This window comes from Galendromus occidentalis, unplaced genomic scaffold (genome assembly GCF_000255335.2).
Source record: "Galendromus occidentalis unplaced genomic scaffold, Mocc_1.1 scf7180000077495, whole genome shotgun sequence".
Lineage (NCBI taxonomy): Eukaryota > Metazoa > Arthropoda > Arachnida > Mesostigmata > Phytoseiidae > Galendromus > Galendromus occidentalis.
The window spans coordinates 656399-684035 of NW_003805483.1; the positions used below are offsets into that span (position 1 = coordinate 656399).

At 51.4% G+C, this 27637-nt stretch overlaps 4 protein-coding genes across 4 annotated transcripts; 2 read left to right on the forward strand and 2 right to left on the reverse strand.

Annotated features, from left to right (window-relative positions):
• Window positions 1-2265: 2265 nt before the first annotated feature.
• On the reverse strand, window positions 2266-7819 carry LOC108864621 (uncharacterized). Its single transcript, XM_029112335.1, is given in 5 exon segments — window positions 2266-2753; window positions 2854-3153; window positions 3296-5284; window positions 5631-5936; window positions 6844-7819. Coding segments are annotated over 5 exon segments (4059 nt in total).
• Window positions 7820-13091: 5272 nt separating this feature from the next.
• Window positions 13092-14826, reverse strand: Ostgamma (oligosaccharide transferase gamma subunit). The gene is made up of 3 exons (XM_003746315.2): window positions 14580-14826; window positions 14109-14387; window positions 13092-14002 (listed from the first exon to the last, which is right to left on the reverse strand). Exons 1-3 carry the CDS (start codon window positions 14655-14657, stop codon window positions 13376-13378), a joined length of 984 nt encoding a protein of 327 aa, XP_003746363.1. The 5' UTR covers window positions 14658-14826; the 3' UTR covers window positions 13092-13375.
• Window positions 14827-15298: 472 nt separating this feature from the next.
• On the forward strand, window positions 15299-16183 carry LOC100902421 (uncharacterized). Its single transcript, XM_018640656.1, has 2 exons — window positions 15299-15444; window positions 15908-16183. The coding sequence occupies exons 1-2, from the start codon at window positions 15405-15407 to the stop codon at window positions 16126-16128; spliced, it is 261 nt and encodes an 86-aa protein (XP_018496172.1). The 5' UTR covers window positions 15299-15404; the 3' UTR covers window positions 16129-16183.
• Window positions 16184-16797: 614 nt separating this feature from the next.
• Window positions 16798-26951, forward strand: LOC100901988 (uncharacterized). The gene is made up of 5 exons (XM_003746316.2): window positions 16798-17007; window positions 17375-17473; window positions 24323-24414; window positions 25153-25229; window positions 26384-26951. The coding sequence occupies exons 2-5, from the start codon at window positions 17398-17400 to the stop codon at window positions 26451-26453; spliced, it is 315 nt and encodes a 104-aa protein (XP_003746364.1). The 5' UTR covers window positions 16798-17007; window positions 17375-17397; the 3' UTR covers window positions 26454-26951.
• Window positions 26952-27637: the final 686 nt, after the last annotated feature.

A 27637-nucleotide genomic window follows, 5' to 3' on the forward strand; every position in this document is an offset into this window, starting at 1 on the left:
AAGCCAAAACTAAAAGGAGCTAGTGACGAGGGGGCGTGCAGCCCTCAGCCTCTGACGCGCCAAACTTTGAAGCAACACAAACGTTTTCCACTACTTCAGAGTTGCTCGACGACTGCAAACTTTCGGTGTTCCGAGAGCACTCGACAAGGATCACGCCGACGAGGAGGGTAACGGGAGGAAAGCACGAAACTCGAATTTTGTATCCTTTCACAGAGCACTGAACCTGCGCACTAAGCAGTTAGCCGCGCGTTGTATCCCCAGAATAAAGCTCCACCAACAACACACCGTAAGCTATTCGAGAGCTGAAGAACTGAGTACTAAGGGCGAACCTAAGTTGCGGGTGGCAAAGGGAAAGAGATCTTCGCGGAGGGCGAGTGCTCCGTTACCCTTCCTCTCAGAACCTAGCGACTCTCTTCTCCACATAGAGCACGCCTTTCCGTGCGGCCCATGCAACTGGTGACCGCGGCCCTCCCGAGGTTGTCAACGATGCAGCTCTCGGTTGGCGCGACCACTGATATCTTTGTGGGAATTCACAAAGCTCCTTCTCGGAGCTGCTATCGCTCTCGCTGTGGATATTACCGAGACGCCCCTAAACTTGACTGTCGAAAAGGAAGACTCGTGAAGTTGTCTGTAAGCCACTTGATATTTGGCAATAACATTTTCTATTTTTGTTATTTTATTCGCAGTTTTCTGCTCCGTCAGGTTTACGGTGAGGCTTCCCTTCCGAATCTTTTCCGAGAATGTTATGAGAACGTTTCGAGACTTGTAGCTGTGTCGTCATCAGTCTTTCATGCCACCGTCGTCAATTCGCTTATTTGTTTATTGCACCGATTATGTACAGTATGTTGGTATGTCATTTTGTACATACAGTATACACCGACCACGGATTGGGAGGCCGTCTGTCGCCTCTCTTCGGCTATCATAGACGGCGGCGATCCTCCCGAATGCGTTTGATGCTCGACAATAGGTAGTATAATGTGTGTCGATCGCAAGCTCAGTCCTGTGGACGTTCCACATCCGTCGTCAAGAGAACAAGGATATCGTCATAATCGCGATCCGTCTACTATGCACTAACACTGATCGGCTACTACCATTGGGGATGAGTTACATATGATACAATTCGTAGGAGAGAACAACGAAGAAGAATCGTACGTTCACATAGAGCTCTACCCATGTTCGTCGTATTTACACTGAAGTTATCTTTCCATGAGTTTCTGACGATGATAGCGATAATCATCATTATTCCTCTCGAGGGCAACGGACACCGTTCGGTCGGACGTGGAGGATCGATCAAAAAAGGAAAACATCTACAAAAACAATACATCGCATGTTGTAATAAAACAACTCCTAAACCAGAAGTAGAACATAATTAAGTCGTCATCGCTTTCCACAGTTGAGAATCTTGAGTCGGTGAGAGCGGGATCATTTTACAAACGGATTCCTCGACGGAAAGTTTACAATCATCGAGAGCATGAGATGACGGGATGAAATTGTCGAAACCTACTACATCATAGCAGAGAAAGATTTCGATTCACGTCCCTCGTTCTCGTCAAATTGTGGACTCCAAGAACCGGCACGACAAGTCATACCAGGAGTAGTATCTAGTATCTTATCCGATAGACACACGTCACCTGAGACGCGTCAGTAGATCGATTGTTTGATTGATTGACAGATGGATGGATAGACAGACAGACAGACTGATAGTAAGCAGGTTGGCGGATGGTACAGAGGTTTGAAATTATAAATAAAATTCGGACCTGTACAAAAAATGGTAGTCGTCGTGTCGTCGAAATGAGCTCGTCTCTTTCTTCTCAACCGAAGTTCCGTCCACAAGGAACTAGCGGAAGTCATTGAGCAATTCGTCGAGCGCCTTTCCTGGGTCAGGATCGGGTCTTTCTTTCCGACGATCGTACGCCGAAGCTTCAGTGAAAGGAACAAGTGAGTCAGTCGACCGCGTCAATGGCGTTGGCTACTATCGAACATAATGCCCTGAACTCGACCGGCGTCAGTGAGGACATGCAGAGCTCATGCCGATTCCGGCAAGATGCTTAGTACTCCGTAATATATTCTCGTAATCGAAGTTAAGTCGCTCGCTTCCTCTCTCTCTCTACAGGTTATCCCGAGCATTTGAAAAATTAACGTTCCTATAGATCACTCACGAAACAGGGTGGGTTGGTTAAAGGCTGCTCGCCTGCCTCTGGCCATTCACTGCTTCCGCAGAAAGAGATGGTACCAATTTCAAAAATTACTTTTCTACGAAATGTTCTAGAGATGACGCTTCCGATGATGCTTATACGACGAGGGTTTGCCCCCGCTCGGTGGATTGAATTTCTTGAGAACGATTTTCGTCTCCGATACCATCTTCATCTTCCACTTGTTTTGCGCAGCCGCATCCGCATCCGTCGCCGCACCGAGAGCTCCGGCCGGATTCGAAGAGCCGGCCATGTTTTGGGAATGGCCCGGCTGTGGATACGCTGGCGGCATCTGGGGGTTCTGTTGATGGAGTGCGAGATGCTGCTGCTGTTGATGTTGGTAAGACTGCTGCGAGTAGATTTGGCCACTTGCTTGCTGCAGAGATCCATATCCGCCGATCACACCCATGTCTGAGGGCATTGCATTCTGTTGCTTCTGTGTAAACTGCGAGAATGACAGATGCGAGCTCTGCGCAGCGGCTTTCCGCTTCATCGGAGAAAGGGACACTTCTTCGTCCTCGTTCCAATCGTACGGGTCGCCTTTGGCTGGAATGATAAATACTCTCGATCTCATCACAGTCAGATACGAAGAGACCTAGACACTTCAGATGAGCGAGCGAGCGAGTGAGGATGATCTTCAGCTCGGATTGGGGAAACTTACCGGTGCTCTGACTCGGGCTGAACATCGAGTGGTTATTCCCGGATGTATTGTAGCCGGCTGCGATGCTCTTCCGACCAGCAGGCGTGAACTTCAACTTTATACCACCGTAGCGGCCACGAGCGCTTTTCCGCTGAGCCGTCCACCGATTGTGGGTCGAGCTTTCGTTCGCGGCGGACCCCGCGGCCTGGCTTGGAAAGGTTCTCTTATCGAGGTCCAAGGAATCCTTACTCGTTTCGTTCTGATACCGAAAGCTGGAAGAGAAAGATGATCAGTCATTTGGATGGGAGCTCGATCTTGTTCCTCATGGGGAACAAGAAAGCAGTTCCCGCATTCGCTCCTCCAGCCTGATCCCTCCCCTCCTCCTCGGTCAGTTCTCAAGAGTTCTCTGACAAATTCCATCACCATTGAATAAATTCGCATCGCACGAACCTTGTTGGAAGACCCGCTCCTGAATGTTGAGGTGTGTTCGATGCTATGGAGTTTTGCATCGAGTTCGAGTCCTGTGAACTGAGTTGGTCGTTGGACTCTTGATTCGAACCGATCGGAGGTTGCTGATACCCGCGGCCCTTGAGATATTTGGACGGAAGCTCTTTCTCGTAGGGAGCTGCTGCTGCAGCTGCAGCGGAGATCTCTTTTTCTTGTGGAGCACCACACTGCGCCAGAGGGGCTTCCTGTTTGCCATTGTCGCTGGATATAGCTTCAAACTGCGGAGTATTCTGCCCCCACGAGTGTTTTTCTACAGCGGTGGCTGCGGCCACCAAATCGCCAGATTGCCACGGAGGCAATTTCTCGTTGAGTTCCTCCTGGAAATCGTACTTCTCCATGCAGTGCTGTTGTTGCGGCGGCTGCTGCTGCTGCGGGGGTGGGGGCCCAGGCTGCTGCATCGCACGGCCGTGAAGATTCGCAGGACTTTGCATATGTTGCGGCGTGTTCGAATGAGCGGGATGATGAGGGGTGTGTTGCGGGGTATGACCCTCATTCATGGGCACCGAGGGCGGATTATTCATTGGCACTGAAGGAGGGTTTTGTAACGGAGTGGGAACCGAGTGCGGATTCTCGTAAAACGGCGTCTTCTGACCCTGCTGGCCGTCGAACGGAGACACAACCTCTGGGTATTTGTTCATGGCCGCCTGGCGACCTGAGATCTCGCCCGGAAAATTCTGCTGAGGGGGAGTTTCGTGGACGTACTCCGGTTGGGGAGGTGCTCCGATGTACTTCTGCAGATCGGGCAGGGTCTGCTGGGGCGGTGGGGGCGGGGGTGGTGGCTGCTGCTGCTGCGGAGAGTTAAATTGTTTCATGGGATCCAAAGGTTTTTGATTATTGAAAGCCGGTGCTTCTAATCGGTGCTGGGTAGGGGTTTTCTTCTGCTGCTGCTGCGGCGGCGGCTGTTGCTGTTGGAAGTCCATTTCGTCTTTTGGCAAGGGACTGTTGTATTGCGAGCGAGCTTGGAGGGGACTGTCGTACGTGGGCGTTCGGGCGACACGATTGTTCGCTCCCTGAGGGCTCGGGGTCGCTTGATTCGGGGAGGGTTGGAGCTGGGGCTCAACGCGAGGCGTGAATTTATCCTCGACGACCTCCTCGGGAGAGAGCGAGGTTTCCTGTGCGTCCTGTCGAGTTTGGGCTATTGTCGATGGCATCTGTTGATTGGAGGGGATCAATTGGGATTGGGTGTGATGATTCTGGGCTGGGGCGGAAGGCTGGGCCAATGACGTTGACAGTGGATGCTGCGCCTTGTCAGACTGTTTCTTGTGCTGGCCTTGCGACTGAGACTGAAGGAGATGATTCTGATGCTGCTGGTTGTAAATTTGTTGGGCTCGTTTCCTGTTCTCTTCCTCGACCGAAACCATTGTCTGCAGAAGGTTCTGGAGACCCAACGAGGCGAGGTCGGCTTGATCGGCCGAGCCGGCTAGAGCAGCGAAGAGATCTGCGGTTGCTTGTGCGGCCTGAGCGGCTTGGGCTTGGGCAGCCTGACTGCTCTGGTCCTGACCAAGGGCGGCACCCCACATATCTAGGGCTTGATGAGTGGAGTTCTGTTGTTGTTGACTATGGCTCAACTGGTCTTGTAGCTTGGGTAGCCAGTCATCGAGCATCTTCTCGTGCGAAGACGCGGCAGCCTGCGAAAGGTTATACGCTTGATGGGAGAGCATGGGATGAGGATGAGAAATCGGCGGGGGAGGTAGATGACCGAAATCGCGCATCATCGCAGCCGCAAACGTTTGCGATGACGTCCGCGAGAAGTCCAACGGGACTCCGGAGGTAGCTGCGGCTAGCAGAGTTTCTGACGTCGACAATAGGTCGGGTATCTGGAACGGCGTCGACGAGGAAGCCATATTGTGGGACGGGGCCACTCCCCCCGGACCTCCGGGAGCTCCTGTTCGATGACCACCGACCGCGATCCCCTCATGAACTTCGGCGCCTTTCAAGTTGACACCTAGAACGAGACGAAAATGTAATCATCATTCCTGTTGACCTGACGAAAGAGCGAGGAACTGTACGTTTCGACGTCATCGACGTCTTCCGTCGAATCGAAGAGCCGTTTCTACGATATAAGCAAGGAGACAGGCGAGAAATTCTGGCGCTCTATTCCAAGTCTAATGACGTGTCGGTCTGTCCACGGGGGAAGGGGGGGAGGAAGTTACGTGAGCACTTCAGCGACTGATGTAACAGTTACATACAGCGAATAGGCTGACGAACGAACGGAAACACGAGAGAGCGACGACGAAAGTCGCATTCTGGCTCTATCCAATGGGGTCCCCGGAATGTAAGGATTCCATTACCTGATACTCCATGATGCGGGGGGTGATCGTAATGTCCAGAGTTCGTACCGGCCTGTCTCCCCAAGAGCCCGTGAGGGGGACCGATACCGGTTTGCTGCTGCGCCGAGGCAGTGGCGTTTCTGTAAGCTTGATTGAGCATATGTTGTCGCATATTTAGGGCGTACGCGGCGCTTGCGGGGTGCATCACAGATCGACCAACGGGTTTCCGATTGAACTGATTTCCAGTCGTCGGGAATTGTGGATAATCAGGGAGCGCTGGAGACGATTCCAGCGGTAGCGTGAACGCCGGATACTCAAGGGATTTACCTGAGAAATCAAATGAAATACAAATCTGTTAGCGTACGGCCACGGAATATCGCGTGAGGGTCAAGGTCGCACATTTCGATATGTTTACTCTCGACACTGTTTCTGGCGATCAAATTTTCACGGAGCCGGGAGTTACGATCTCGAACGTCGTGACTCCGTCCGAGGTCGAAACATGACTTGAATTCGTCGAGTCCAACTTCATGAGGCACAACAATCCCGCTTGGTCCACTCGTTTCGACAGAATCGAGCTCCGCGGTGCCGAGCAGAGCATCTCGCGGCGCGATGGGAAAGGAGCGGAGATTTGATCCATACAATATCCTCCATCATACCTGGCCAAGACCAAGTTTGGTCATTGCCAGTCCAGGACTGCGGAGCGACCACATGCGCTGGGAATCCGCCAATCGCAGCTGGGCACTCCGGGTTACACTCTAACTCACACGGCCAACCACCAATACGTCCTCTAAGATTACCGTCGCGTAACGGCGATCCACAATGTTTTCTTTCCCATGTTCTCGCTCTCCGCACGCAGCCGTCGCGGAGGGAACGGAAACATTCAACGGGAAGGAGCTCGATGGAACATTCTTATGCATAATTGGGCGAAGTCAGCGAATCACAGCTGATCAACTCTAGCCCGGATCGAATTCTCCGAATCCCGACGGCCTCAAAGTTTTCGACGGGGAGTGGTAGATGCATCTTCTTAATCCCCACAGGAGGTCCGAACTCCATGTCGGGAAAAAAATTAGAGCGTGGATCCGATTCGAGTGATCGAGGCTTGATCTCTTTAGCTCAGATCATAGACTATTTCAGAATGCGCGGTGAGGCTGCGGGCCGTCGACCGTCCCATCCGTCATTTATAATTTCCCGCCCAGAAACTAATCTGAAGAATATCGATTCTAAAAACTATTACCTTGTGTTAGCGTCGTAGAAGGAACGTTGCCAGCGATATCCTGCGAGACCGGCAATGTGCCCATCCACTGGGGATGAAGTTTGTCAATGAGATCCTTAACGCACCGGAAGTGATCCTCGTTCGCTCCGAAAAATTTTCGATGCTGTTCAGACTGAAGATGCTCGTCTAAATGCAAGAAGTAGGCGTTGCAACATTCGCAGAACTGCTGCTTAGGTTGATTGGCACGAACGGACTTCTTACTATTGTTGTTGTTGTTATTGTTAATATTAATGTTGTTTCCAACACCGTTTTCCTCTTTCTTTTTCGCGTCCTTGAACGACTTGTCAATGTTATTGTTGTTGATTTCTTCAAGTTTCCGGAGCCGCTCCCGCTTGACGAATTTTTGCTGGTAGCTTGGCTCGTCGAACGGACTGGCCGGATACTCGGGGTCTAAATGCAAATAAGGTTCTTTGAGGGGCTTCTGTTGCGGCTTGAATCTCTGTCTTCCGTCCTCGACCTTGATATTCAGCTGCGATATGAATTTGCTGGAGTTCCGCTTGTGTTCCGGATATTGGAAGGCGGCGGCTCCACTGAGGTTGGTCGAGCCAACGAAGTCGACTTGACACTCCAGCCAACGGAGGAAAGAAGTCACGTTCCAAAGCTTAACTCGTAGTTCCTTCGCTTGCTCGGTCACTCCCAATGATTTGGCGGCAGCTTTCCGGAGCAACAGCTGACCCCGCGAAAACGGCTCACGCTCCTCGCGCGTGGGGTCTTTATCGGTGATCACGTATGTGACGTGCTCGGTGAGGTTTTCCTCGAGCGAAATTTTCCCCCCGAGGATATGAACCCGGTGGTGCAATTGCGTAAAGTCGACTTTCGCACTCACGATGTGAAAGTGAAGAACGCAGTCGGTGAGCGGTCGCGTCTGTGGGCTAAACGAATTAAGCCAGGTGATCCAGTGTGCGCCGTCCCACACCCATCCAAACACATGGGTCATTTTGTTTCGGGCTCGACGACATTGAACTCGTTGAATTCCCTACTCGGCACTGCCGGAGATACCCAGAGGGAAGACGCTGACCGTGAACACCAGGCACCACCTGAACGAAAGAACGAGCGAATCAAAACACCAACACGAACTGCCCGCACCAGAGACAAGCACACAAACGCACTGGCGGATGCAGAACAACGGTATGGATGACTGCTGCTGCTGCTGCTTGCGAGTGGACGAGCGAGTGACAGATCCACGGAACGACCGATGGACAGAAGAGCAGTCACTCCGGCAGCCAGGCACGGTCTCACTGACGTACTGACTGGGGCTGACTCGCTGGGGCTCCTCCTCGGACAGCGGGAACCTGCTGCTGTTCGCTTGGGCAACTGTACGGGGGTCTCGCACAGCCTTCTCGCGTCGTCGAATTTACCTCACCGAACAATCCGCAAGACCGCTTCCCGCTGCACACAGCTAATTTCTAGCCTCGCTGACGTACAGGGGAGCGAAGCGGCAGCGGCGGCGGACGACAGCAGTCTGGACGCTCGAACCACCGAATAGGATTTTTTTTCCTTGCTTGCACTGATCGCTCTGGGAGTCCGCCTTCGGTTCTGGTTCGGGCTCTTTTCACACTGGCTTCAGCCTGAACACGTAGCCGGGAGAAGTAGTCGCAGTTGGAATGTACCTATATTGTCCAGAAACCTGATTTTCATCATTTTTGGCTTCGAATCCAACAAACAGCACTTCACCAGTATTCGAGCTTCGTAGGAGGTTCTGTGTCCTCATTTTAACATTCAGGATGCCTTCTCGAGATTGGCCGAGTTCACATGATCGTTCGGCTCGTGCCCATCCGAGCGCAGAATGCGTATTCTCCAGAACACGGAACCGGACAACTCGTCACTACGACTGCATTTATGTGTGGGGGTTTGTGTACTTCAATGTCTAGGGAAACATCTCCCTAGCCCAATGCGAGTTGTTGTTGCGGCCATATTGGCGAGTATGGCGCTGATGGCGGGCTTTTCGAGAATCCGAAGATGTCGAAGCACGATCCGCAGAACATCCATGCCTTTCGACAATAGAGTCCGAATATCCTAGAGATTGGGTTTCCACGAACTATCGCAGTCTCATCCTCAGAGATCTGAGTCCCTACAAGGATCATCGAGAATCATCGGGTTGAAAATCAAGAAAATCATCGGAATTCTATCAACAGGAGACCAGCCAGAGCTCTCTCGGGAGAATGGAGTCCGATAAGTCTCGGGATACGGAACCCGAGAATTATCGGACTGCCCTTACCAACACAGAGCCTACGCCAAGCCGTGTGGTGACGAGATTCCACTCCGGAAATCTTCGCGATGAGAGACCCGGAAATTGTCGGAGTTCTAATCTCTAGGGATTCCGAAGATCCGTGAAATTCGCCGAGATTCGCGGATTCCGACAGTTGCCGCCTGCAGGCAACATCTGCTTATTTTTTCTAATGCATCGATGTATTTATACATGCAAAAAAAACGTATGCATGTATCTGATGAGTCCGGGCGGCCGGTCCGACAACCGTGCAAACCTCGCGCGTCGGATCCGCTGGAATCCCTGATCACAGCATGGAGCCCCTTCGGAAATCAACTCCGAGAATTCTCAGGATGGGAGACCGCTGATTTATCGGGCTTCTATCCCCAGCATTGAGCCCTTTGTAACGAGAATCAACTCCGGAAATCCCCGGGATGAGAGACCTGAGAACGTCGCCCCGCGGGCATCCCGTCGTGGCAGAGGCGCGCTTCGACAATGAAACTCGTATCATCCTCTCGTATCCCCCGCAGGAAATCAGAGATCATCCTTGGACCTCTTCTTCCTGTAGGCGCATGGCTGTGAGGATATGAGTCCCTGTCCCTCGGCGTTTTCCAAGATTCCATCGCATATGATCTTCTTCAAGACCCTGCAGCTGACTGACGTCCGAGAGACGGGTCGTTCGTTCTCAGGATCACTCCGCAACCCCTTTCTGTGTACTAGAGCTATCCAAGCTGTCTCGAAGAAGGAGGCGACGACGCCGTCGTCCAGGGATTTCCTGCAAATCAAACTCAGTCAGAGGCTTGGCCACTCCACCGACCAATCTCTTGTAGAATCCAGCAGGAATTCCTCCAGGACGGCAGCTCCAGGTGCATTCGGTCGCGATCGCGCGCACGACCGCCTCCTCCGAGACGTCAACGTAAACCACGTACTCCAAGAGGGAGGGGCGATGCACCACAATCGACGAGATGTCGACGTCGGGAGCGCTCAGGTAGGAGGAAGCTGAAGAAATCAACTCCGGGAATTTTCGGGACGAGAAATCCGAGAATATCGGACTCCTGTCGACAGCATTGAGCCCTACCTCACCAGAATCAAATCCGGAAACCTTCGGGATGAGAGACCCGAAGATCATCGGAGTTCTATTCCCAGGATGGAGCCCTAACCAGAATCAACTCCGGGAATCCTCTGGATGGGTGACCCGGAAACTATTGAGCCCCTTTCTGCAGCATTGAGCTCTCTCCTCGGAAATGAACTCCGGGAACCCACGGGATGAGTGACCCTAGAATTATTGGACTCTCTTCGACAGCGTTGAACAATCTTCTAGGGAAATAAACTCCGGGAATCGCCAGGATGTCAGACCCGAGAATCATCGAACTCCTGTCGACAGCAGTGAGCCTTTCCTTACAATAATCAACACCGGGAACCTCCGGGATGCGAAAACCGGAAATTAACGAACTTCCATCCGCAGAGCATGGAGGCTCATGAGAAGGATCGAGTCCGAAAATTACTGGGCCTCCATCCGCCCGGATTCCTTATTCCGGAAAGAATCCGCCGTTGGCTGAGCGGACAGCGGTCCTGGATGCCCAGATTCCTTATTCCGAAAAGACTCAGAATCGATTCCCCTATAGCTGAGCGGACAGCAGTCCTATAGGGCCAGTATTCGTTATTCCGAAGATTTTCTCTCCGACGAATTAACACAGTCGTTACCTGGTCGCATAATTGTTGAAGTGAGCACTTCGAAAACCGCGTAGTTGACCATAAGAGAGAACCCAAGTTTTGACCGAGCTCAACAGCAGGATCATACTCGATCTGGCAAGGGAAAACCTCCGGACAGGTAGGGATTCCGAGTCCTCCACAAGTCGCGATTCGCCAGAAGCGCTTGCTCTGAAGAGGAACTGGGACGATTTAGCGGCGAGTAACGAGCCATTCGGGATTTCTAGAGAAAAGCAGATTAGAAGGATAAGAGACAGTCACCATTGGCGGCCTCGACCCAGGAATGCTCGGAGCAGGGCCGTGCATGTCAAAGTGAGGTGACTATAAAGGGTCTCGCAGGAAATGTGCCCCTTTTTGGAAATCGCTTCGGCGACCAACTTCAGAGAGCTGTATCTCCGGAAGGGTTGGTCGCAGAGCGACGATCGAAGGCGCGTTGAAAAGCTGAGTCTGAGAGCTTCCATTTGCACCAGTCCGATCGGAAAAAGATCACTCGGGACGGAGACATACTTGATTTTTATTCTCATATATGATTTTTCTTCTGCGGACTGTTTTCCGTGAAATAAGACTTTGTGGGAAGTTTCAGAGTGGCTGCTCAACTGTAAGTATGTTCAAGTACCCGAAAACCCTTTCTTCATTGAATAAGCCCAATTGGATTCTACCACCAATCGGCTTGCGGAGCCTCCATCTGGAGGACGGTATGAAGAGGCGTCAGAGTACCCCGGTGAGATCCTTCCAGATATCTGGCGACTGACTCATGGATTTCGGTTAAGCATCCGAAGCAGGGCTCCGGAATGCTCATCAGTGGGCTAGTTTCTGCGAGCCTCGGATAAATGGAGTCCATGATACCATGACTCCTCTGTGTAGTGGATTCCCCACTACGCAGAAATTCCTTAGGATCCGATGCTGCGGCGAATCGCTAAGCCCGAGTCCGCGGTCTACCCATGCTCATGTGATGACATCATGGCGGTGGTTCATCGGCTACACAGCGACTTTCTTCGGCTCCGTGCGACCAACCGTTCTCTAGGTGGAAACCTCCGCAAGCCGAATGGTGGTAGAATACAATCGGCCTAACTCAATGGAAAAAGGGTTTTCGGGTACTTGAACATACTTACAGTTGAGCAGCCACTCTGAAACTTCGCACAAAGTCTCATTTCGCGGGAAACAGTCCGCAGAAGAAAAATCAGCGACTCTGTCGATGTAGTTTTCGATTTACAAAAATCTTCATATATCTCCGCCTCGACTAATCCTTTCCCCGATCTGGCGCAAATGAAACCTCTCAGACTCAGCTTTCCAACGCGCCTTCGATCGTCGCTCTGCGACCAACCGTTCCGGAGATACAGCTCTCTGAAGTTGGTCGCCGAAGCGATTTCCAAAAAGGGGCACATTTCCTGCGAGACCCTTTGAGTCTGTCGCGTATTCTAGGTTCGAATCCTCCTAGCTGGGCATTTGAAGATCTCAGTCCGAACGTCGAGAGGCTTTGTTTCCGAGCGGAACACGATGGATGAATATACCCAGAAATCTCTGATGTTCTATCTGCTCTGTTTTCTCGAAGCAATGCCTGACACTAAAGAGACTCAGTATCCGTGCGAACACTGATACCAACTCTGTTCAACGTTCAAAGGTCACCGTTGCCAGGTTTCATAGTGAACATAAAGGCGAGGACGCCTGCCCCGGGTCGGAGCTGAGAATAAGGCTCCATAATCGCTTTGTGATTCGATGTCCGAAAATATAGCTGTCTGATTAGAATTTCCGCCGATTTCAGAACCGAATTCATACGGTTGGTACACTATGCCTTGTGAAATGCCGATTCGGTCGTCCCTCATCTCATTCCCCCTTCCGCTGGTTTGCCTTCCAATATGCCATTGCTCAGTCAGTTGTTTTGGGGTAGTGCCGGTCGCGACGTCTACTCCTTCGAGGAGCCGACGCAATTATTGCCGTCGAGCTCACCCCTCACGCCCGAGCAAATTCAAGAGACAATGCCTACGCTGCCTCATCGACTCAACTTTCCTCATCGACCGCTTCCCTCGGCAAGGGGTCTCCATCGGGTAATCTCTCGGAGTACATCCGCGACTTCTGAACTACTCACGAAGCCGAGCAGCTTCCTGATGGCTCCCAGGATCGATGATAACAATGACATCCGGCTTTGAATCTGGATAAATTCAAGGGGCTGAGAATTGACCAGAGGATGCTTCATCATCGAGGAGGAGAGGGCCTCTCATGCGGGCTCCATGATATTAAGGCGAACAAAAATTCATTATTCATACCGAAATCATGGAAATGCGCCTGTCGATAAAAAATCGTCTCTTTATTCCTTCTTTAAATAATATCCTCTCGCTCCATCCAAATCGTTCACGTGCGATCGTGCACCTGTACATTCAAACCCCATCCCGCCCGTTTTATTCTTCAACCGCGAGGCTCCAGTGATATCCGCATAGAATTTCATTCGCCGCGAAGATCTTTCACCTGTCATCGTGAATGTCCGACCCGATTGGACTAGAAGCTTGCGGACCTTGGCGAATCCCATGGAAAATTTTCGGGTCGTTCCGACCGAGCTTTGGAATTTGGCTCCGAAAGATCTTAGCTGAACAGAAGACTGTACGGATAGCCATGTGCTTTCGACCTGAATACTGAAAGCAGGAAACTGAAGAAACAAATGAACATGCCAAGTCCTCCGATAGCCAAGAATGTCTTCTTCTTCGATTCCCCACCGGGCAACAGAGGAGCTTCGTTCATCAAAATCATTCCTACGACGACGCAGCCGTAGAGACTCATGATGATATAGGATTCCATCACGAGCTGTGCCGAACTCGATCCGTGGATGTAGCTGATGCCCCTCTGGGTCCTCTGCATGAAAGGAGGGCCGCGGATGTGGTTCCACATCTGCCCAGACATCATGACAAACACGATGCACACCGCGAGCAGCCCCCACGACGTTCGATTGTAGAGGAACTCGAGGTTGTTGCGGCGCACGTAGAGGAGCGTAGCCGTCAGCGTCAAGAGGATCAACAGCGCGATCGTTCCGGAATAGTTGGGCGGACGGAAGACGCGGATCGAGACGTCGGTGCGCTCCTGGATCCACTTCGCGAAAACCTCGGCCTGGAAACCCATTCGCTGAATGTCCATGTTGTCCCCTTTCTTCGGTTTTCCCTTCTCGGGGAAATGCATGAAGATGGGCGCGGAGTTGAATCCCATCTGTTTGAAGACCTGCGGGAAGCGAAAAGCGGATTTTGAACACAAGACTTGAGCACGGGGATAGAAGCGGACAGATCTCGAAAGAATTCTGCGGTCCCGGTTCCGCCGCATGCCTTACCTCCTCTCCTTCGTCGAAGTCCACCATGGCGAAGAATATTCTGTCCGTGAAGGACGGGGTGTATCTCCACGAATTTGCGACGACTGTGAACTCGTCGTGAGCCTGTCGGCATATCGAGCAGCTTCTCATCGGAGACAAGGCGGTGAACTGGATGATCATCGAGTAGTTCCGGGGAACTGCCTTGACGTACTGTCTGAATCGGTCTGCGTTCAGTCGGATCACGGCACGTTTCAGACTCATGTCTGTGAGTTGCTGGACTCTGTCACTGAGGCTCGGACTCTGAGAGAAACACAGGGAGACAGTCAGACTCGAGATACCATTTATCGATCGATAAGCTCCAACGTATTCCAACTCGGACGTTCTATGCCTGCTCCATAAAGATAGAGGCCCCAACAGAATGAGGACTCATGGATTCGAGCATCTGCCTCGACCCATCTGCATCTACGAGGGGTCGAGAATTTCACAACATACCTCCTTCAGAGCTTTACGTTGGCCATCACAAAGATTCCCCAGGAGGGTTAGGATCGCCAAGACCAAGAGGGGACCCATCTTCGAAGAAGTCGTCCGAACAACCGAACGATCGATGGAGGAAATGAAATCTATTCCAGGTCGAACAACTGAGAATTCCCAAGCCAAAAACCCCGGTGCTCGCACACCATCGACAGCTACGCCGGCTTCTGTCTTGACGTGGCTCTCTCCTATGTGTACAGCTGGGTTGCTGCTTGATAACACCACACACACGCGCAAACCAGGACACACGACTCGGGGTTGCTGCTTGCCTTCCTGTGAAGGATTCGTTCATTCGCGATTCCCCGTAGTGCGTAGAAATTCGGGAAAAAGCGCGAATTGCACAGATTCGCCCCTCGTGGCGGCGATCCCCTCGTTCCCGGAACGGAGGAGCGATGTTGGATCTCGTACTTGAAAAATCTGATGAAAACCAATGGCGGGACGCCCGAAATCGTGGCAGGACAAATTGGCCCTTCAAGCTGAGGCTCGAGACTCCGATGAAATAATTTCGGACCTCAGATCGAGCTCTGAATCCAGTCGGACGTGACTAGGACCGGCGACACTGGTCCCGCGGGCCAGAGGGCGGAGTGCAGAGGAGGAAATCATCTATCGGACGATATCACGCCTCGATTCGAATAAACCGCCCCGGACGGCGGGAGCTGTCTATCACGGGCCCTTTGTTTACGTCTACTCTTGTGCAGAAGAGAAACCTCTGGCTCTGCTATCAATCTGCGAGCACATCTTCGATCTGACTTGTGGGTCGCATCGAGCAAAACAATCGCTTAAAACATGAACGCAGCTCTGCGAAAGGTGATCCCACCGACTGCCCGTAAGTATCGGAAGCCTCGAAGCCCATCGCAGCTTGTAGAAACCTCCGGGAAGGATCAAGAGTCCTTTTATTTAGACCCGGATCACCTTGGGGTGTCCTTTTTGAAAGATTCGGTGTCCGAGGGCGCCGCGACGCTCCTGATCAGGCTCTGAAGGGACTCTGAATGGTCACAAAGGGGGAGCGAGTCGAAATTTCGGAACCTTGCTTCGGGAACCCTTTCTCGGCTGTCTCTATCGCAGAAGGTCTCCCTAGGACCCGCGAACGATTCGAGGTCCCGGCTTGACGACTCGCGTTCGACAAACTCGCTCTTGAAGTTTTTCGCGGCAGTCGTTTTGTTTCCTCCAGGATTGCGATCAGTTGGAGGTCATGCGTTGGGAATTTAGGATAGTCGTCGTATTCGATTCGCTTTCATTATTCGCGTGACATGTATTTTACTCATGGTGTTCTACCTCGTTCGTTTCAGGACTCACTCGCTCTATCAGCGATCGCATCGCAAACCATAAAGTTCCAACCTACGATGAGCTGCCGAAGCCTTCGGGCAGCTGGCAAGAGGGGTATGCGAAACAGGCGGCGTACGGCAACAAGGTCCTAGCGATCGGTACCTCCTTCTTCGTGGCTACTGTTGGATACGTGGTGTCGACGAATGTCTTCACGGACCTTCTCGGACCCAAGATTGGAAACTGAAAATGAGTCGTACAGCGTAGAATCTAAATAAAGCCGCCTAATATTATGCCGTAAACTTGACAGTCTCCGATTGTTTTCCACCAATTCTGCAAGCTCTGACCGAGGGTGTCTCAACCGCGGAGACTGCGGCCGTGGGTGGAAGATCTCCTCGCATCATTGGGGAGAGAGATCAAATAATTTGTGACCCAATCATTCGTCCCGGAATATCAGGCTACTCCGATCAGTCTAGGGTCGTTCTTGGTCGCCACGAATCAGGACTCGCTGTTTGTTTCTCCAATTCGGCCTGGAGCGGTGCTCCGCACCATAACTTCCGGCGGTACGTTCAGCGAGGATGGTGGTTCAACCCGTTCCAGGAAGGATTCCGACGATCGAATAGGAAGGGGGGGCTCTATCTGTTTTAAAATTTTATTCAACGGGGGATTGGTCTCCACGCGAAAGCCGAAGATCATACATGACGGAAACATGAAATTAAGCGCCGTTGACACATCAACAGGGACAAGCTTCCCATTACGAGCAAACTCCAAAACGTCGAATTCCTCACTTATCCGCGGGAGTCAAATTTTGGCGGGCGAGCACCGGTGACCACCGATTGGATGGCGACCCTCTCTCAAGAGAAGTGTTTACACACACGACTTAAGCCTAACCTCTCGACAACCGCCGCTCCCCTAGCAGTAGAACTGCAAGGCCTGCCAGCAGCAGCAGCATCCTACCGACCGACGACCACACGCACAACACTCTCACACAGGCTACCGATTGGGCCGCTGGTGGTGCGGGTCTTCCCCTGAAGTGAGCCGGACACTCGTATTTTGGATTTGTTTCGTGAAATAACTCCCGAGACACCGCGAATTTACTCCCGCCGTCATTCGCCTCGGACTTGCCGTAAGTGGGTCTAACAAATTGAAATCATTCGTTCTCTGATCCCGCTCGGAAAACCTGCTGCTGCTCGCCGTCGGCTACGCCACTGCAGCCCCACCCCCTTCGTTTCGAAGATATTTTTTTATCATTGTCTGATTTCCCCCGAAATTCTTATTTCGGTTTCACTGCTCGGAGTTTTCCCTCTATCGATCGGGACGACGCGGAGGGGAACTGCGATGAAAAATTCGAGGCGAACAGCGTAACTGAGCGCCGGCCGTGCTTCGCGCTTAAGTCGACATTTCGTCGGCGCAGACGTTCCCGACATGAACGAGTGCAGGAGTTGATGTCAGATTCTGCTTGACAGTTCAATAAAATCACCTTCTTCCATCAGGTGTAGACGGCAAAACCTAGAACATGGATATGGAATCGAAACGAGAGGAGTTCAGAAAGTATCTGGAGAAGGGTGGCGCCCTGCAAGCTCTCAATTGCGGTGAGTTCAGAAATATTCCATGTGCGTCGGATCGATCCACCGAAGATTTGCGGACATTGTCGTTAAGTGACCCGATCTCGCGAAAATCAAGCTCCTTCAATCATAAGGGCTTTGCGCATCTGGTGCGCCGGTGAAACAAAGTGCTTGTTGTCATTCGCGATCGTGAGAGTTCATTTCGAGCTGGGTGATTGCCGGCCCGAATGGCATTGATGTGCGGAATATGTGCAAGTCTCAACGTGGGAATTCCTTCATAATTGTCGGGAGTTCCGTCTCCCTGTGCGTAGTATTCCAAGTGCAAGATCGAGGCAGCGACTGTCGCCGAAAGAAAGAGCTTGTTGCTCAGTTCTCCTCGAAAGGCCAGCGGATCGTAACAGCTGGTCATCCGTCCTCTCAATCGCAGAGGTTTACGGAAAATTCGCATCAGGATTCCCGCCATTCTCTGTCCTCTCAGTAGTCTGGCGGCCTTCAAGCTGTCGCGCGGGATCTTCCCATCTCTGTCTGACCCAGCGGCCGATCAGAGGGAGAACCTCTCAAGGGTTCCCACAGCCTACATCGCCCATGTTGAAGCCGATCCGGGGCATCAACCCGCCCCTTGCTTGAGCCCCTTGAGCTGACCGCCCCACTGCGCTCCCTCCGGAGGATTCCTGCATCCGCCCCATGCAGTCGGACCGTGGGCGGGTCTTCATGGCCGGCTGCTCGAGTTCAGCTACTTATCCGCAAGCGAGCCGTCCATTTCCGGAGCGAGTTCGTCCCGGGCCGCGCGAGTCTGAGGGGGACTTTTTTTTGGAATACCAGAAGTGACCGGCAGCTTGACTGTGCTGCTGTATCCATGCCGCTCATATGATGGCTTCGGGCATTCCTCTGCTGGGGTTGTTCTCTGAGGATCCTCGAGATCAGGCCCCTCCGAGGAGCCGGCGTCTTCATTGTTCGCCGCCTTATTGGATTAGAGGAGATAAGCTACCGCATGTGGGGAAGTCTCGAAACCTCGCACCAAGATTACGGGAAATCCAAGATATTCCTGGCGTCTAGCGGATTTTCTCGAGGCAAAGTCTCACATCGCGGAGGAGTGTGGACGGTGGAGTGAAAAACTCTAGACACGCGACAGCTACTCTCGATTCGGACGGCTCGGAATGATGAGAGATCATAAAAACGCATGGTAGCCGCAATCCTCTGCGGGAATGGCGATTACATCGCGCTATTGAGAAAACCGGCAGTGATCCACAGAGAAGTTCCGGTTGGTGGCATGGAATTTGTCGGCAGTGCGGTGGCCAGCGCTGCTAACTCGAATAGCATGGCTCTGGTACATGACTATGGCACACGAGCTGCTCCATTGTCCGAGTTGGGTTATTTCCAGACGAGCGATGATTGTCGTCCATATCGCAGCGGGCTTAAATGTCTCATAGATTGTTTCAAAATGCAGGACTTGATTATGAATGATTTACCGACCTAAGCCTGCTGCTTGATACTCCCGCCGCTACAGGGATGTGAGCCATCGCTGAGGAAATCCCCATCGATGTCAACTGCTCTCCCCGGCTTCTCATCCGGATTCCTGCGGATCTATCGCTCCTTGGGGATGAACAATACCGTCATTATTTCCATGTGACTCTCGCGTTCAGAATCTCCACCCGGATTGATTGAGGGCTCGTTCTTCGGCATGACTTGGCAAAAATTCAGTCCGCCGTCCTTAGGAATCGACGGTGCGTAAGTTGCTGAGACGAGAAAGCGGAATCTCCGAATCGGGAGTTGGATCCCGCTTGGGGATACCATTCATCGCCCGACGAAAAGCGAGATGAGTGACAATCTGAGTATTGATTCGGAAACATCATCCGCCTGAATCTCCTTTTCGGATGCCATGCGACCCGAGTAATAATTGTTAGATCACCACGGATAGAATATTCGTCGGATCCAACGTGAGAACATCCTTACTGCGGTAATGGCGTGTTTGTGCTCAAATCCAGCTAGCGTGTCCGGAATCACCCGCTAGCCATTATTTGAGCGATAACATCCTGAAGTTTGGGACTACGCGAAGCGAAGAATCGGAATGCAGAAGAATTAGTTCTGGCGGCTAGTATTGACTTACCCCGATTTGATTCATAATTTCAATCTATTCGGGCCTGAGCATGATGCGCATCATTGTCAGTCGATTCGAGAAGCGGCGCGGCTGCTCATCGATTTCGGTTCAATGGATTCGTCATTGAGAAAGCTAGTAATAATTTCGCCGGGTCGATCGAAACATGCGAGCCAGAAACATGCGAAATATCTGACGGTGCCTTCGGCTGATTGATAGATCCACCGACCGACTGACTGACTGGCTCAGAGAGTTTATCGGCGTAGAAAGAGGGAGCAAGTCAGCCCGCCAAAAAACAGCGGTAGACGTCGTTCAGACCCGAAGTAAGCGTTAAGTGTCGGCGATCTGTCAATGTTTGGAATTGTGCCAAATTAAAAGTCTGCTCATGAAGTATGTATCTTGTCAAGCCCCGACATTGGTAGAACCTTATACTAATGGCCTCTTTCGTATTCTTCGATATCCGGATCTTTCGGAAGCCTGCCTAGATTCGTACGGAGCCCGCTTAGATGCGCCTTTCCTTCGCTCGGGATTCGTTTCGAGACACGACAGACGCTCGACGTCGAGATTCCTCCGGAGGTTTCCTAATTCTCCGCTTGGATTGACTCGATTTTGGTCACACCCCGAGAAAGCAGACAACAAGTAGTTCATCTGTCCTTCCCGCTCGATTAATGGAGGGGGCCTCGAGGGGTGGTGCGTGTTCGAAATGTCGGCCTCTCATGAAAGACCGAGCATTACTGGCGATAACAAACGAAAGAAGCTCGATTAGGATCTTCTTCACCCGTGAGCGACTGGGTAGATTTGACGGGACATTCCACAGGAGGGCTCCCTGCTGAGCGAATCATTGTCTCCGGAGTCTCGAAACCATCGATGTCATTTCGCTCCGAAAAAGCTTCGATACCTTGTAAAGCTCCTTCCCCTATCTTGGACATTCAATCCGGTCATAAAGACGAGGACATTGGTCGTCGGACAATAATGACTCGGCTTTTTGACGTTCCGTCCGATTCTCCTCGAGGGGTCCGATGTCATGGTCAGAATCATGAGACTGTTCTGGTCCCTCCTGCCGGAGCGCAGGTCTCCAATTCGAAGCGAAGGGATTCGATCGCTCCCCTAGGATATGGATTCCTGAAGTTATCGGTCACCCTTCGGATTCTCTCCGGAAATCCCGTGTTCTAGCAGGGAGTCTCTCGACACTCCTGGAATTCGGGCGCCTGAGATCGAATATCACAGCGACGATTCTCCGGTGAACCCAATTGGAGCTGGGAACGCAAGCGAAAGATCTTCACTTTCGTGGAAGAATGTCTGCCCGCGCATCGGGTCGAGGTGAAGTGTAACGGTTGACGTTGTGTTGTGACGGTAATGATCGCCAGTGTCATTGTTGTGCAGAAACGCGGGGGAAACGCACGGAAAGAAAACGAGGAAAAGCTTTGAGGAACACTCAAAGCAAACCAGCCACTCGAGCTAGTTCATGGATACGCAGAATTCGGAGTGGTGACTTAAGATTTCATCGAGAATATCGCACCGTGAAGGACTGCCTGAGCTTTCGACCCACTTTGCCGTGGCACATGTTCATGATATCCGCTATGAAAGTGGTCTGTTGGGATAATTGTGTCGATTCACTTTCGGATCCAAGGCCAGGAATACGACGAATTCAGCGGAAGATCAAAGTTAGGAACTTTCGTCATCTGTTTGACAGACTAGGAACTACACCCCGGCGTTTCCGGTATTCCGCTTATGAGAGCTCATCGACCGCGAACTGCTTGTACATCAGTTCCTGAGCACCCCATTCTCTGGAATTTTGGCCATCGATCCCTATCCCCTAAAATCTCGCAAGGATTGCGTTACAAAGATATCACCTGATGACCGGAGTGGATCTCTAGCAGATAATCCAATTTATTTGGACAGTCCCCGGCGAGCTTATTCAAGGGAACGCTGTGAGACTGCGCTCGGCTTGGGACTTTGAGAACGCCTCATATCGCCTCTCGACCATCATCTTGCGTTTCGTGTTCTGTGGCCGCTCTCTCGCTCAGAGGAACGTGCCACTCATCCCAAGTTTGAGATTAAGCAGACATGCAAGAACCCTTAGAAGGCGGTGCCTGCCTCGTCTCCATAATAGCCCATTTCCCAGAGTATTTGGAGACCGTGCGGGAATAAAAATAAAAATTAACAGTGGGTCTTCATTCTTTGACGAGTTTCAAGGCGGCGAGTCTCAATTTAAAGATCAAGAAATCCAGTGAATGAGTGAGAATCCTTCGCCGCTGTGATTGACGCTCTCTTCGAAGCCGAAGCTGATCGGTGATGCCTCCGCTGATGTCGTTCCGTCGCACTGAGCGAAATTTAGAAGTTTTTTTCTTCGAGCCTCGCCGGAATGCTGACACCAGAGGGTCGTTAGAGCCAGAAGCTGTCGACATACCAGAAAGCAGAAGACGAGAAACAGGAAGACAGCGAGGAAGCGCTATTACGAATTAAGTTTCATCATTGACCGCTTTTCTCAGAAGTCTCCTCAAGGCTGACCGCGACTGAATGTAGCACTCGATGCCCGACGTGGTCACACGTCGGATCCCTCGCATCGCTGCTCGCTTTTCTTTTAAGCCAATTATCAAGTGATTCTAGTCATCGTTTTGCTTTGTTTACGACTGAATGTCGACTTTGCGGAATGCCGGGTTCGCGCGAAACCGGACGAAATCGGAGACGTCGCGGCTGTGCTACTTTCAGCACATCCACAGTGGACGGTTTCCAACGAAAGCAAGACGGAGTGATCCTTGTATGCGACATACTACAGCCACAATAGTCTCGAGCTCATCGTCAGCTCAATAATCGTATTCCGTATAGAATAGTTATTCCTCTTCGGTCTGGCGACAGTTCATGGGTCATTCTCGAATTTCATCTGATTCCAAAGAGGACTTTTCCATGAGAATTGCATGACACAAACCGATTGTCGACCGTTGCTGGAAAGAAAGAGGTGGATCCCGATAAAGTCGGATCGTTAAAATGAAAATTTGAATCAAAGACACTTTTACACCGATGAACCCGCGACTTGATGCTGTTTTCCATGAGCTAGGGGAAATGAATCGATTCAGGCATGATTCGAGGCAGCGTGGTGCTGGTTCCTTTTTCACTCGACTGGTGTTTCGTGGCTCGACTGGATGCAGGATCGCGCGATATCACTGCCGTCACCATCGATAATGTTCACTTGGTGGGAGCTGACCGATTATCTGTTTGCTGCCGCTGCTAGAAGAGTGAGCTATACTTCCCGTGTCGACATCGGCGGCATATGCGCGGCTCGGGAATGCTGCTGTCGCCGGCTCCGGTTTCATCGAAGCTCCTAACGAGCTTCTGCTGAAGCCCGCGTTGACAAACGGAAGACGCGGTCGTTAAGAAAGTTTTCAGTTGCCGCCTCGCTCACTGAGTAGCTCTTCTGCTGATAGATCAGAACCGCCCGAAAATTCGGTTCATTCCGATCGGCGCGCGCTCATTCCAAAGAGTTTGAGCTTTCCCTATCGGCAGATGTCGTCTTCTCATTTTCCGGACCTGATACGGGACGCGAACAGTGAAAAGAGTTTTCGCTGCTCGCAGCTGACGAACGAAGCCGAATACTCCTTGATAATAATCTTTGTGCTGCTTCGATTTTATCATTCGAAGAACACCAGGCGTCGCGGTTTTATGTCTCTTCTGGAGTGGAATTTCATGAGACTTTTTAGTGCACTTGCAAAGTGTTCTTCACTTTCCAACCACATAGAAGGCTCACAAGAGTTTTACGTCCAGATACGTGAGATTGAACGTAGCCATGATCGGCGACGGCGATTTTTGTTCCTTGTCGTCAACGTGCTTCTTCTTTGGCTATCGCGAGCGACACGCTCAGCAAAGCGCTAAGAGGGGGATCAGCTCGTAGTCGTTGCCAACAGCTACCAATGCTCGGCGGCTGCGGCGTCATCAAACGCACACCATTGACACCTTCTCTTCAAAGAGTCCACACTTTATTGAACGGTCTTCCAATGGCCGGTTCCTTCAGCAGCACCAGCAGCGACAGGAGTAAGCAGATGCGCCCTCTGCATACGACGAGAAGACTTGAAAGATTCTTGCGATCCACGTACTTGAGGAATACGCACCCATACCCACCGGGAATCGCAGAATACATATCCATGAGCATTGAAAGCATCATATCCCCATTCTGTTCTGTATCGGGGTCGAAAGTTTGACGTCAGGTTTCATGTGAGCGACTCCGGTCATTTTCCGTTCCTCTTGTTGCAATGACTTCGCGGATGGGTTTGCCTGTTGTGCCGACAGACACGGATAGCTGAGCAAGTATCGAACGCACCGTGTCGGGGAACGGCTGGGTGGCCAACGATATGGCGCTTGTTCGCTGTTTCACGCGCGCTCTGATGGTCTCTCAAGCGGTGGATCCTCCTTCTGTCTGTGAACGTCTTTTTCTGTCAGAGTAGAAGTTTATTCTCATTGGAATGATGATACTCCTACCGAATCAATCGGGGAGACCAGGGGTAAATTATGGCAGCGTCGAAGACAATGCCCACTTAGCCGGTGGGCTGACGTTCGCGTCTGACGTCATGCTCGCTGATTTGAAAGCCGCCCGATCGATTGTGCTGCGTAATCGATGAAGCCATCTCAGATTATTATCTGGTTGAGGATTGCGCGCCGGTGAAAGCGAATCTCTCATCGTAAAATGGAAGGATCGACGCCGACCCACCAATCAGTTTACAAGATCTCCCATCCTAGTCGCCTTATCTGGAGAAGAATTCAACTCATTATGCTCATCTCGTTTCCAGCGCTGGCACGTCTCTACGAAATGCAAGAGAAACCTCCGGATCCGTTGTCGTTCATCGCGGAGCTTCTGCAGCAATACGCAGACACCAGCAAGGTATGTTCGCAGAGAAACTTCCAAATCACGCGGTTCGTCGACAAACTAGATCAGGTTCGATACCGCTAGCTCGTCCATTCTACGTTTTCCTCTTCATCGGGATTGTCGAGACCGTCGAGTCCATGCTCGATCGAAATTCCATTTAGTAGTCCTTCATCTATGACCCGCCTCGCGAGCGGCCACGGAAGTATGTCTGGAAATTTTCGGCTTATCGCGCATCTATCATGAATCCCGGAGTTGCATTCAAGGCCGCCGGGCTCTCTTGGATAGTGAGGAATATCGACGTTACGTGTTGACAGTAAACTCGTCGCCAGTCATCGTCGTCGCGGGGAGAAAGTGGTTATTTAGTATCTGTTTGCGTAAATGTGTGTGTACACATCGGTACATCATTAGGGCGTCCGCTGTGTATCATCGCCGCAGCGAGGACATTATGCAACAGGAAAGATGCTCATTCGCCGCTGTGATTGTCGACGACCATTAGCCCGCAGCGTGCACATATCGATCTGTCGACCCAAACTGCGATCGATTTCCGCATGGCGGTCTGACCCTGCCACCAGGCGCCTCATGCGTCCGGTTCGCCGCGTCAAAACTCCCGTTCAGATGGATCCAGAGACGGAAGCGCTGGATTCAGAGATACAGAGAAAGACTGAAGTGATTATTCTCCGTAGTTTGTGGAATCCGCGTGTAATCCTCGATTCAGCCGGAAAATTGCAACTCATATCACGTTTTCTATTACAGCTCGAGGAGGCCAAGGAGGTCACACCGTCCAAGCCGAATGGAACCCCCATAGGGAACGGAGCCCTCATCGAAGATGGGTACGAACAGTAGTCCAGCTACAAATATGCCCGAACAGCCAGAGCTCGAAACCAAATCAAGTAGCAATCACTGTTAATGAGGTGTTAGTTAGAGTCGCATCGATGTGAACATTCATCATCAGGAGCCAATTCAATCGTTCTCATCACAGAAAAAGCCAGGAACGGTCTAGATGAGGGGCAGAGTCCGGCCAAGTTCGATCATTGCGAGGGAAAACACGGCCAAATAACTCGAAGAACAATGATAGGCGACGAGGCACTCACTCGCTCCGAGTCTTTGTACAAAGAATGAATGAAACGCTCGATGTTCATGGCGGAGATAAAGAGTGCCGGGATCAAGAAAACCAGTGCGAGCTCACCGTGTGTATGCAATAAGTTATATAAGCCTGTCTAAAGTCAGCATATCATCACTGTAGATAAAGGCGAGGACCAAGCGATTCATTCGCGAGTCTCCCACCGCGGGCATGGACTCGAGCTCAAGCGAAATCCCCGCAACCTCAGTCCTTGTAATATTGAAGCGAAGTCGCGGGAAGAACAAGGGTGATACAGAAAGCGAGCTGGGTTAGGCATTCTACTCCCTTTATATGAGATATATCACTTAAGAGCGAGGATACCCTTGAATTAAAGGTTCGAATATATTTTTATGAGTTATTATGTTTTTTTTTCCGCCGTCATCCGCTTTTCTCCTACTGCTCATCGAATGGGAGACACTCCCTTCTGCACCTGACTGACTAATGCACAGTATGCGCATCCGATTCCCCCAGGACATTCCCTAAAAATTCAGCTTCGCGGGGGAGAGAGGGAACGAACTGTCCTCTGCCCCGTTTCTCAGTCCTCCTTCCCTCTCTCGGAATGTTTTCGGCCATGCACACGGACCGCACATATTGTATACTCGGGACGTATCGCATCGTCCGACTTATCGCGACATATACATTTCCGACTCCAATCGGTTCTCCCGCTCCTCTGGTCACGCCAGAGTCTCCCGCAATATCCGAGATCCAGTTCCCCCGTTCCGTTGTGCCATGTAGTTGTTTCTCGAACTATCTCCGGTGTCTGAAAGCCGGCTGTCCCGAACAGCTCTCTCTAAGAGATTTTTGTCGTCTTCGGTCGTGGTGTTTTCTTTCCTTCTAACGGGTGCTTGTTGTTCTGTTCGACAGATATGAGGCATCGTTCTTAAGCGACAAAGATGATATGATGGAGGACGACGGGACCATGTCGCGCTTGTGAACGCCAACTGTAGGCGATCAAAAGTGTATCAGCGCATACCAAAGGACAAGAGAACAGGATGAAGCGGAGGCCGCCACCGTCGACGGATCAAGATGACAATTTCCCCCTCCGATATCAATTGAACCTGACGCAAGACGCCAAGCGGGGGAGTTCGCAAGCCACGAATATTCTGCGTACCTAGCGGGAAATTGCTCCGAAATTTGTCAATGTCGGCCCGCAGGACCCGATCGGCGCTTTGTGTCGGATACCGTGAGAATCCAGTCGGGCAAGTCAGCGATCCGACGGCAGCCGCTGCTGTAATAGACTCATTCGAGTGAGAGACGACGTTCTGGCAACGCCGCAGGCCAATGTTTAGGCAGGTTATGGAAAATGAGCTCATCATCAAATCACCTTAACTTGATCCGTGGTGCAGTCAAGAAGACATTGTGTTTATCATCCTACAACGAATGCTCAGTGTAAATATCATGCAGATGAGGACACAGCTCGCAGCTGCGAACGCATTCGAGCTGATCGTCGTAACTGAAATGCGTGAAGATGGCAGTTCTCAGCCTAGGTCTGTTCTCTTCCCCCTCAAACCGGAAGGCGACTCACTTCCGTATATTTGCATATATTCAGGGAATTCTCTCTCGCTAGACGAGCAGTCCCCGGAGGGAGGGGAGCAGCCCCGACGACGAAAGGAATTATTGCTCTTTCCTCGCTCTCTATGCGTGCGTCGACCGAGTCTCGACCAAGGGTCTTGCCGCTGAATCGAATGATGTTAAGGATGACTTATTATTCACGATGCAATGTCGGTAGAGAACTGGCGAAGAGGTGGAAACTTGTTTGATACGAACCAGAAGATGGCGAACGAGGCCTAGCTCCGTATATGATGAAGTCAGCTCACATCAAGTAATATACCAACCAAGATTCTCATTATAATATTGATTATAGTAGCAACTTATCTTGCCTCAGATACTACTCACGATGTCTGAGAAATTCTGAAATCCCGCTGGTCCGGGAGTTCCTAGCGACTTCAGGCGAAGTTGTTGGAGCCTTTCTCTCGTAAACTTGTCCTCATCTCACGGGGAGCTATCAGAAAGAAACCAGATTCCTGAATTGCCGAACTAATCTTCCTACGCCATTTACCCTCTACTTTCCTTCCGGATGCCAACCTTCTCCAGGAAATCGAAAATGCGGAACCTTAC

Excerpts from the sequence above, each read along its gene's own strand:
- Ostgamma (XM_003746315.2), bottom strand. The coding sequence starts at position 14,657 with ATGGGTCCCCTCTTGGTCTTGGCGATCCTAACCCTCCTGGGGAATCTT. Across the intron at positions 14,388-14,579 it reads AACGTAAAGCTCTGAAGGAG|AGTCCGAGCCTCAGTGACAG; the intron begins GTATGTTGTGAA and ends TGTTTCTCTCAG. Across the intron at positions 14,003-14,108 it reads ACTTCGACGAAGGAGAGGAG|GTCTTCAAACAGATGGGATT; the intron begins GTAAGGCATGCG and ends CGCTTCCCGCAG.
- LOC100902421 (XM_018640656.1), top strand. The coding sequence starts at position 15,405 with ATGAACGCAGCTCTGCGAAAGGTGATCCCACCGACTGCCC. Across the intron at positions 15,445-15,907 it reads GGTGATCCCACCGACTGCCC|GACTCACTCGCTCTATCAGC; the intron begins GTAAGTATCGGA and ends CGTTCGTTTCAG.
- LOC100901988 (XM_003746316.2), top strand. The coding sequence starts at position 17,398 with ATGGATATGGAATCGAAACGAGAGGAGTTCAGAAAGTATCTGGAGAAG. Across the intron at positions 24,415-25,152 it reads AATACGCAGACACCAGCAAG|CTCGAGGAGGCCAAGGAGGT; the intron begins GTATGTTCGCAG and ends TTTCTATTACAG. Across the intron at positions 25,230-26,383 it reads GGAGCCCTCATCGAAGATGG|ATATGAGGCATCGTTCTTAA; the intron begins GTACGAACAGTA and ends TCTGTTCGACAG.